Here is an 11,660-nt window from a genome sequence, read left to right as displayed (position 1 = left end):
GCAAGGCATCCACCGTGTTACTCCCCGATACCCATGGGTAGGAAAGACCATGGAGGGAGTGACGCCATGGGAATGCCTCAAACCCCGATAACCCGGGGTAGCAATAAAGGGAAGAGAAAGGTGGCTTCAAGGCCATAATACTAGTGCCAGTGGGGAGCAATCTGACTCGCGAAGTGCCCATGTCACCCCAGAGAGGCCCTTGGGATAGATACGACTCATGAGGAGGGTCACGCCCATGGTAGCCAGGTGCAGGGTACGAGAGGAAGGTAGATACGCTCTCAAAGCGAGTGACTAGATGTTTGGGGGCATGAGCTGGCACCCAAAAAGTCACCCCTTGCGCCAGATGCACTCCAAGGAAGGAGGACTCACACGACGAAATACCCCTAAGTTGGGTCGCGGTGCTGTGAGGCCCTCCACGTGTAATAGCAGCCAAGTCATAAGAGAAACATCAATTTGTCAGGTATAAGGTAATTAAAGCTATTTAAATTGAAGTTTACGTTTCAAGCGTTTAAGGTACTTTAAATGCTTCGAGCGGTTTAAACGTCTTAAAGGCGCTAAACGTTTCACAACCTTAAATGCGCTTTAAGACGCTTTAAATGCAAGAATCGTTTAAATAGAACCGGGGATGTTGGAAACGGGGTTCGAACTTTTGGCAAATTTTCCCAGAATACACTCTAGTTGCTTGCTCGAGTCTTGAGGCTACGCACAAGGGACTAGAGAAAGGTTGTTTGTCAGAAGGAGAAAATATACACAATACAAAGTTTTGTTTACCACCTTCAGAGTGCCATTCACGGTGCTCCGATACGGTGGTGCAGAGTTTTTGGTGTTTCTTGCTAGCTGACTTGAGCGTCGGAGTGCAAACGACCGCTAGGGCGCCCTTTTTTCCTTCTTTGCAGGTATCCACAGTTAGCCAGAGGGAAGGTGTCCCTAGCTGACGGGCAAGGTTGCGCACAAAGACGTCCCAGGTCAACCGGCCGGAACAATAAGCATTTTAATAGTCAACTAAAAGTGTCAAGATTTAAGCTGCTCGGTCAGCTTTTTAGTACTCAATCAACAGTGTCGAGATTGAGTTGATCGGTCAACTTTTTTAACAGTCGATCGGTCAAGCCTATTAATAGTGGACCAACAGTGTCGTGATTGAGGCTGATGGGTCAAGCCTAGTAAGGTAAGTCTACTTTGCCACCACCACTTTGACCTCTATGCCCACTTGATTAACCTTATAACCACATTTATAGATAAAATTTGTTTCAAAAAATTGAAATACAGTAAATTAATTAATTAATAAATTAAAAAATATCAAACTTTGAAATTTAAAAGATAATTGGCAGTTTTCATTTAGCAGTCAAATTAAATGATTTTAGTGGAGACCGTTGTTAGCTATCATGATAGTATATATAAGGTCAGATGATCCCAAGTCGTATTCCAACAAATCCAATACTAAATGCAATTAAAATAATATTCAAAACTTATCCACAATCAAAAGAAATATAAATAACAATGAAAATAAAAGGGGGGGGGGGAGGGGGGTTGAGATTGTTGTGCAAAAAAAACAAAACAAAGTAGAGACTACAAAACAATATAAGGAAGCAAGTTGACTCTCAAGTTTATTTGACAATGAATTAATCATTTATTTTCTTAATATACTTACTCTTTTAATCTTCACACAGTCAAACTTAATCAAACAAACGACAATCACATTTAACAAAATCTTATCAACAAAACAAGTGTCACTGGTGCATAAAAGGTTAAAAACGGAAGCTATTTTATTCGTAAAACAATAACTTTCTAGCCGCCTTTGATCAACATGTAGTCTTATATCCCAAAGCAAAGAAGGTAGCTATTTAGCTGCCTTCTTAGATTCAAACATAGAGGATGACTATTTGCCTTAGCCGTCCTTATAAACCATTGTGGAGCATCTAAGAAGGTGACTATGGTAAATAGCTGCTCTTGTAGATGGTAATTTTTTTTAATACATTCTGTTTAATGCTAATTCCCATCTAAATTAATCTGTTTCAATTATAACCCAACCAGTCAAATACATAAATTCAGATAATAAAATTATATATATTGATAAAAGTGTTAGTGTATTACAAACACTAATAACATATATATTTACCTATATTCCTATCTATCTATCTAAATCCTAAACCCTAAAAATTTAAAACACCACCAACCTTGTGCGTGAAGGCAACGATGGTGGTGAAGAGTGGCGACAACGACAATAGTGAAGCAAATGGGGGCGCAATGAAAACCCAAAGAACAGCCTTGAAGGCAATGAAATAGTAGGAATGGTTACCTTCACAACAATAGTAGAAAAAAAAACAAGTAAGAGAAAAAAAACAAAAAAACAATGGTGAAGAAGAAGTAGAGAGCTTGAAAACAACTTACCCAATGACACGAAGAAGACAATCGCTCGAGGAAAACGAAGAAGAAACACAGAGAAGAAGAAATCGAAGCGCCAAGACAAAGGAAATATGAAAAAGCGTAACTGGCGTGCTATGAGTTAGGGTAAAAAAAGACTCTATAGGGGCGGGTATGAGAAAAAGTTGCCTTACAACAAAACGCTTTGTGTAAGAAGGCGGCTACGAGGTAAAACCACCCTCTTAGACGAAACGCTTTTTTGTAAGAAGGTGGTTTTACCTCATAGCCGCCTTCTTACACGAAGCGCTTTGTTGTAAGAAGGCGACTTTACCTTATAGTCGCCTTCTTACACAAAGTGCTTTGTTGTAAGAAGGCGACTTTACCTCATAAACGTCTTAGACAGGTAGTTGCTTACCCGTGAGAGAAAAATGAAAGAGCTTCATGTACAATGTTTTTCTTCTGCTTGGGCCATCCCCATTGTGTTACAGAAACACAAAGAATGTGGTGAGATGAGTGTATGAATCTTCATTGTCTAAACAAGAAGAGTCAAATGAGAGTGAGCAATGTCCACTTACCTTTTGACAAGATGTTGTCTTTGGATGTAACAATGCTAGAGATATGGTGTTAGCCATTTTGTGCCATATGGTCTGCCAAAGTTCTCCTACGATTTCTTTTAGTGTCATCTTCCAGTATTACATAAAAAAGCACAAAAACTGGAGATATTTTTCTTTTCTAGTGAGACAATAAGAGAAAAAGAACTAAATCAAATTGAAATCTAATCAAACCTAAATGTATATATATGTGTGCTATCGGGATAGGATAATCAGGTCCATCAAGTGACCGACTTAGTAGTCAACGAGGAGATTAGTCAATTCAGAACGATGACCTGCCAGATCATGCTGAGTTGTTCGGTTAAGTCGGACCATGAAGCAAATTAAAATGGTGTTTAAATATAAGACTTGTTAAAAGAAGGAGTTTGAGAAAATTATCAGGATAAGGCAACACTAAGATACCCCTGACAAAAGGGGTATTCTCGGAAGGGGTGGAGGCGACCTAGGTTGTAGAGTAGAGGAAGACGAAGTAACAATGTGAGAAAGAATGTGGGGGTAAGACTATAACAACTAAACCCCAACAAATAGGAGAAGAAGGAGAAAGAAAGGGGACGACCAAAGGGGAGGAGAAAAAGTGAGTGAGAGAGAATAAGGAGAAGTGAGAAAGAATTAATGTTCTATAAGGATTACTGATTTACAACATGGTCGAAACATTTATATATATATATATATATATATAATATTATAAATAAAATAAAATAAGAAGAAAATTAAATAAAAATAAGATCAAATCAAATTATATTATTAAGTGGTCATAAATTCAATTCAAATCCAAATATTCAGAAAAAAAAAATTAAAATTTCAATCCATATTTTTTATAAAAATAATTTAATTTTTTATAAATTTAAATCAAATCGAAATCCATATTTTTATAAAAAAAAATATTTTGAATCTAAATTCATATTTCTATAAAAATAACATAATATTAAGATAATATATAAAAGAAGTTTATTATTATATAAATATTAAAAGAATATAATAAAATTATAATTCAATAATACAAAAATTAACACTAAAAAATACTTATTAGACTTTAACTACTCAAAGTTCTTCGTGCACTCATTTTTTTATGATAATGAAATGGATGTGCCGAAAAAACTTATTCAGTGTAATGAATGTTTGGTGACACACAATTAACTTATTTAGAGAAAGAGTAGATGTGCCAAAAAAACAAGTGTGCATTTCATTAATAGGTAAATATAATATAACAACAAATATAGCGTGATAGTTCATGGCATCAATGCAAAAATGTTTCATTAGGATTGTGAGGAAAAGAATAAATTTTATTTAGAAATTTGGATTTTTTTAATTTTTAAAATTTATTTAAATAAAATAAAAATTTGATTTAAAAAATAAATAAAATATGGATAAAAATAAAAATCAAATTTAAATAAATAGATTGATCAATGAAATTACAACAGTTTTGTTGAATTGGATTTTTTTCCACCGTATACATTATAATAAAATCAAATAAGAAAATTGCAAAAAAAAAAATGTTTAAAGTCCAAAAAGAATAAAAAAATCTACCCAAATATCAAAATACAATTGTCTTACTACAATGTGAATTGCCTTTTTAAAATATTACGAGTACAAAATTATGCAAGTAACAAAGCAGTAAGTAAAATCGTATTAGTTACTTAAGCAATAATTAGGTAATTCCAATATGATTTTTAGATAATCAAATACTTGGTGTGCATATTGAAATTGTTCTTGCCTGAACGGATTAAATGGGTAAACTCCTCTTTTGCTTTGTCTATAATTGTTGCTTCAAGGTGTTAGATTTGTAGGTCCTAAACACCTTGATTACAACACACACCAGAGTGGTGATCTTGAACCCTTTAAGAACCCACACCACCTTTGGCAATCACACCATAGAATTCCGAAAACACCTTCTGAATCTGGACACCAATAGTTCTTACGGAAAAACAATTGTTAAGAGAGAAAAAGAATGATAACACCTGATACAATCACATATTGAAAGAAGAAATACAGTGCAATCCTAATCCACTCTTAGAAAGAATCCAAAGCTTGAAGCAATCTTGGAAAAACTGGATTTGAAAGCAATAATCTGAATCAATAACAACCAGGAGCGTAAAACAGATTTTATATACTCCTAACTGTTTAATGCAAGAGTCAAATCAATTTTAAAACAATTAAAACATATTCAACTAACTTAACAAAATTTTGTTAAGAAATTCAAAAATCAATCGGTTGAATTTTCAAAACAACCGATTGAATTGGTTTGACAAAAAATTCAACCAACGTCAAGCCTTTTCAAATCCTTTTCAAAAACCTCTGAGTGTAAAACAACTGGTTGAAACGACAATTCAACAGGTTGATTTTCCACTTCTCTTTGAAAACACATATGTTTCAAAAAGATTAAAATCAAACAACCTTGGATCAAATCTATGAGTGAATTACAAATTCAAACTACCCAAAACCCACACACACAAGCAACAACAAAGTCTTCAAGCAATCTTCACAGCTTTGAGACATCAAAGCCTATGTTCAACACAAGGTACTGCTTCACTGGGACAAAGGGGGCTCTACCTATTGATCACACTCCGACGATCAAGTTAGTGAGAGCATAGAAAATAAATATTCAGTTTCAGTCTCAAGTATTCAGAAACAACATACCTTTACTAGGGGTCTCGAGCACCTTTTATAGATATCCCTTCAACGGTTTTCTCAAATCTCAACAGAGCAAAATTTCAACAAGGAGAATATAATCTTAACAGAAAACATATAATCATAACAGAAAAACATATTTCTTACGTACACCTTTATCTTCAGGTGCTTAACAACAATAAAACATTTTGTTCACATGCACCTTTATTCCCGGGTGCCAACTACTTTATTCTTAACAACTTTTATTGGTATTTAATTAGCGTATATATTATACCAATTTGAATATTCCTTCTATTTAATTATATTTTTTGAGCAGTCCACTAACATCTGGGTCAAGCATATGGCCCACCCTTTGGGCCCATACTGGCCCAAAAACCGAGCTGACCTAAATGCTTGGACTAAGCCGAGCTCTTGGCCAATACACAAGCACCTAGGCTCGAGCCGAGCTTAGCTAGGAAAAAAGTATTTCCAGCGTTGGCAACTGAGGTGATAACTTCGTAGAGGGTAGGTGAGACGCGGTTACCGAAGCGTCTCCTGATGAGAAATCCCACCATACTAAATCTGAGACACCCACGTGGCATGCACATCAATGGTCAGAAAGCTCTGTCGCTTCATCTCCTTCTTTCAAACAATTAAAAGCTCATTTCTTCCTCACTTACTTGTTACGCAATCACTCTTCTCTCCAGAACTCTCGTGCTCTCATAAACTTTCCTACACCAAAACTTCTTTCGCATTTCTCCTCCTCCATCATCATACCAGGTATTTTCTTCCACTAATCTCTATTGCCAAATATTTATTCTTCTTGCTGATTGCATTGCCTGAAATGTGATTTTCCTAGCCTGAACTGTGCTCGTATCTTGTTTGTGTTTATGCTCTTGTTTTAGCTCTTTCTACAATGGATTACGGTTCAATGTATCCTTAGGCCAAGAAAGAGCTTCTAAAAGAAGTCTCTTATTACACCATCCATTTACGTCTTAGAGATTTAAAAGAAAACGAGTGTAGCATGAGTAAAAGATGAGGCTAATGTAAAAATTGTAGAGTGTAGGGAGGGCGAGCCCATCTGTTGTGACGAATCATCGGACCTAGGTGGTCATTTTGTTTCTTTTATGCCACATTTCTAAAATAGGTTCTCTTGCGTCTCCTTTTATTCATTTTTGAAAAAGAGCTATGAACCGAGCTCAATGTTGCCCCTGCCCAGCTACACCCTAATAGCTAGTCATTTATTCGTGCTTTTATCATTTTGTGCTCACAGTTTGACATCTCTCCATCTATTGAATTTTTTCTATATTTTTTCGAGGCTAAACACATGAGTAATAAGTTATGGGTATCTCTGAACGGTGCCCCTGGAAGGGCTTTGCTCACCCTTTTCCAGTCTTCATATAAAAACTTTAAAGGAAAAATTGTTAAAGTTTGAGCTTCAACAAGAGATTCGATCCTACTGGACGGATTTCCCCTTTACTGGACCCTCGAGCCTAAATCCAGAGTGCCCGACTCCTGGAAGATTTGTCGCCAAAAGTTCAAGGAATTTGCGAGTTCTCGACGAGCTTGAAGGTGGTTTTTGACACCTCCTTCTTGTTGACTAAAGAGTACATCCCCGGTGCTCTGAAAGTTTATACTGGTACTCCTCATTTCCTACCCTTGGTGAAAATAACTCTGCTACCGTTATTAACCATTTACTTGATTTCTTTGCAGAGAGGATGTTGTCTAACATCAGCAACGCAGAGCTAGCCAAGCTGGCTAAGAAGATGAGGGCAACTGCCCGCATGTCCAAGGAATCATTGAAGCAGAAAAGAAAAGCTCCAGTTACAATTACTCAGCCCCGACCGAGCAGGATGAGAAGACCACCTCTAGGCTCGTCTTCAAAAGAAAAAGGAAACTGCTCTTCCCCCTATTGAACACTCCCACTCAGATGGTCGAGCCCCACATCAAGACGTCGGTCACTCAGATGGCCATGCTCCACCCCAAGACGTAATCGTCATCCAAGAATGCGGAGTTTAGAGCTCTAAGGGGAAGAGTTTGTGGGATTCAGACTTCGACATCCCAACATATGGTGAAATGGCCTTCCTACCCAGTGAGGACAAAGATAGGCTCATGGCCCTCGACGAAGATCATTTGCTTCGTGACGCCATGAAGCAATTTTGGCAAGCCTTGGCCATGGGTTGCTTGGTCATTGCTAAGATGAGAGAGCAGAGGGCAGCGAAGGACCAAAGAATCTAAGAGAATGTGGAGTTTTGCAAAGAGATAGAACGCCTTCAATCTGAGCTCACACATTCAAATGGTTTACATCAAGAGGTTGAACGTCTTTAAGATGAGAAGACTAAAGAGGCAGCAAGCTTGGTCGAAGAAAGAAACAAACTCTTGGCCGAAATTGACAAGCTAAAGGGGGAACTAACCCGTAAAGATGAGAACCTTGCCAAGGCCACATAATCCTTCAAGTAATATGTTGCCCAATCCTACATTGTAGGACTCGAGGCAGCTCTTGAACAAGCATCAACACTCCATCCTACTCTGGATTTCTCAGAACTCGGCCCGGGTAAAACCGTGGTCGATGGCAAATTAAGGGATGAGTAATTTAAACTTTCTATGGTCTGTAGTATTTTATGCCCATGTTAAATTCTCTTAACATATGGATAATTTGAACAGTTTTCATATTTATCAGCACTTATGATCTTTCTTATGTATATTGATTTTGGGATCTTTACAAATGCATGCCTCGCTACTTAACTCATTATATAAGAAGTCATTGTTAACTTAAGCGTGAAAGTAAAAACTTTCTTACCTTAATAAAAACGTCTACCCTTAAGTAAGTAATGCTTTCATAGTTAGGGAAAACTCTTGCCTCAACTCGATTTCATATACAACCTCCATATTGGGCGATTCTTGGTATGATTACTGCATTGATTCCATGATACCTCACCTTGTAGAGTGCCTACTCAGGTAGCTGCCTCTATCTTAGGCTCAACCATCATCCCCATACCTATCAAACAACTTATATTTGAAGGTATCATACTCGAACGACCCTGTCCATTCTACAAAAGTCACTTTAGCGTGTTCCAAACTACACAACTTAACAAATAAATTCATCTCACAGGGTGCTTATGCTCAGGTGGTCGTATTTACATCGAGCTAGGTCGTCTTTGTTGATCAAAAGTGATCAAGTGCTTTAAAGAATCCAAATCCAAGATGTTTGATGAAAGGCTGGTGTTGTTGTTGTGTTTGGGTGGGATCTGGGTAGAATAAAGTGTGATCCACTCCCTTGTTGAATCTAAAACTAATGTGAATTAAAACATTTTTAAAATTAAGTGTTTTTTCAACTAAGTGAAAAATAACCCGTTGTTTTGTTGAATCAACCTGTTGTTTTACTCTTAGGAGTTTTTGAAAAAGGTTGAAAGTTGTTTGGTTTGGTTGACTTAACTATCAAACCAAAAAAAATCAGTTGTTTCGTGATTTCAACCGATTGTTTCTTTGAAAATCCTAACAGAATTCAGTTTTGAATGGTGAATCTATTTTAAATGATTTCTAATTGAATACGCTCCTTCATTAAATGCTTTGACCAATCTTTAGAAAATATAAATGGTTTGTTTATGTTTTCAAACAAGTAAGAAACAACTTTAAGAAATTCTGTTTGACAGATTTGTTTTTGAGATTCACATCAAGCTTTGGATTTTCAAGTGAGAGTGGAATAAGATTGCAATTGTATTCAATTCATATTTTACTATGATCAGCTGTAATCCTTTCTAAACCTACTGTATTTTTGGTGTTGTGTTGCCAAGGAGTGTTGTGTGTTCTTGAGGTGTTGAAGATCAATACTCTTGTTGTGGTTTGCCAAAGGTAGTGTGTTTCTTGAGGGGTTCAAGGTCACTCCTTTGGTGTGTTGTGTTTTTGTAATTTGGTTTGATTACATAGTGGTTTACCTAGTGGTTTCTGGGGACTGGATGTAGGTCTTGGCTTAAGAGTGAACCAGTATAAACTGCTTGTGTGATTCTCTCTTACTTTGAACTCCTTTACATTCTGTTTCAAGCTGTTTGATTTTTCAATTGATATAAACAACCGATTGTTTTTCTATTGCTTTGCTGTATAATTATTGATGTTCTAAGCCAACTTGATTCCTGTTATGGATTTATACATAGAATTTTATTAAACCTGAAAAAGCTTTCAAAAACCTCCTTTAAACAATTCACCCCCCCCCCCCCCCCCCCACTTGTTTAAGGCCATATATTCTAACAATTGGCATCAAGAGCTAAGTTCTTGAAAGTTATCCTAGTTTTGATCCTAAACCTTTTCTTTATGGCTGAAAAATTACCCTTTCGGGAGGGTGCTTCAATTAACAGGCCACCTTTGTTTTGTGGTTTGAATTATCAGTTTTGGAAGGTTAGAATGAAAATCTTTGTTGAATCTCTTGATAAAGAATTTTGGGATGCAATTGAAAATGACCCTTTTATTCCTACATTTGAAAAGGAGGGAGCTTCTATTGAAAAACCTTGGGACTGATGCTGAAAATAAAAAGGCCAAGTTTGATTGCATTGCCAAGAACATCATAACCTCTGCTTTGAACTCTGATGAATTTTTCAGGATCTCACAATGTGCATTTGCTAAGGAAATGTTGGATACTCTAGAGGTCACCCCTGAAGGGACAAATGATGTGAAGAGAGCAAGGAAACATAGTCTAGTGCAAGAGTATGAGATGCTCAAAGGAGAATCAATTGCAGAAGTACAAAAGAGATTCACTAACATTGTCAATCATCTAATGAGTCTTGGAAAAATCTTTGACAAAGAGGAGTTGAACATCAAGATTCTCAAATGTCTTGATAAATCTTGGCAACCTAAAGTAACGACTATCTCAGAATCAAGGAACTTGACATCTTTGACTACAACCTCCTTGTTTGAAAAGCTTAGAGAACATGAGTTGAAGATGAATAGACTCAATGTTCAAGAAAGTGAGGACAAACATGTAAGAAACATTGCCTTGAAAGCTGCCAAGCACAAGAATAAGCAAGACTCAAGTGATGAAAGTGATGAAGAAACTCTTAGTTTGCTGTCTAAAAAGTTCAGCAAATTCTTGAAGAAAATCCGCAACAAGGAATCCAACAAAGAAAGGTATGGAAACAAGAAAACTAGTGATTTTAGTCCTAACAATTACACTTGCTTTGGTTGTGGAGAACATGGGCATATAAAGTTGATTGCCCAAATAAAGAAGGCAAGGAAAAGAAGTCAAGCAATAAAGAAAAGAAAGGGAAATAAAAAATAGCCTACATCGCTTGGGATGAAAATGAAGTCTCTTCATCAAGCCCCTCATCAAGTGAAGATGAAAAATCCAATCTGTTTTTGATGGCTGAAGAAGATGATGATTCAAGAAGTTCAAGCACTGTAAGTTCTTCTTCCTCTTTAAATGCTGAAAACTATAGTCAATTGCTTCAAGCTTTTAAAGAAACTCATGAAGAAGTTAACTGATTGGCTCTTTTGAACAACCGATTGAAAGGGTTAAATAATTGGCTTCCAAACAAAGTCAAGACACTTGAAGAAGAATTGAAAAATTCAAAAACTAATTTTTAAAATCTTGAAATGCATTGCAAAAAGCCTTCTTGTTTGTGTCACTCAAAAGCTTGTGAAAATTGTAAAACTCTTGAGAGTATTGTACGAACTGTGGATAAACTTTCAAAGGGTAAATCTAACTTTGAAACTATCTTGGCATCGCAAAAATGTGTTTTTGGAAAATCTGGTTTGGGGTTTAATCTCAAAACAAGAAAAATGGGATTTCAAAGCCTTTTTCAAAAGTGTCAGAAAAACAACCGATTGAAAAATCGAAACAACCGTTTGTTACATGTTTTTACTGCATGAAGAGAAGCCACTCAATTAGATTCTGTAAAATTAGTAAATATTTTGTTCCTAAAGGTATTATGACATGGATTCCCAAAGGTTCTGAAGTTTCCAGTGATAAAGCTGAATCAAAAGGACCCACATTTGTAAGGAGACCAAATCTTGTTGCTTGAATTTGTTGTGTTGTAGGGATACTAAAAGAAGCATGGGCTCTTGAGTTATCAGATCAAGCTTTTGGAAGAA

At 36.4% G+C, this 11,660-nt stretch overlaps 1 protein-coding gene across 1 annotated transcript; it reads left to right on the top strand.

The window, feature by feature from the left end:
• The first annotated feature begins 10,029 nt into the window (after nucleotides 1–10,029).
• Nucleotides 10,030–10,848, top strand: LOC137839221 (uncharacterized). Its single transcript, XM_068648346.1, has one exon. The coding sequence runs from the start codon at nucleotides 10,030–10,032 to the stop codon at nucleotides 10,846–10,848; it is 819 nt and encodes a 272-aa protein (XP_068504447.1).
• The last annotated feature ends 812 nt before the right edge of the window (nucleotides 10,849–11,660 follow it).

This window comes from Phaseolus vulgaris, chromosome 3, assembly GCF_000499845.2.
Source record: "Phaseolus vulgaris cultivar G19833 chromosome 3, P. vulgaris v2.0, whole genome shotgun sequence".
Classification (NCBI taxonomy): Eukaryota; Viridiplantae; Streptophyta; class Magnoliopsida; order Fabales; family Fabaceae; genus Phaseolus; species Phaseolus vulgaris.
This window is presented reverse-complemented; position numbering and strand designations above follow the sequence as displayed.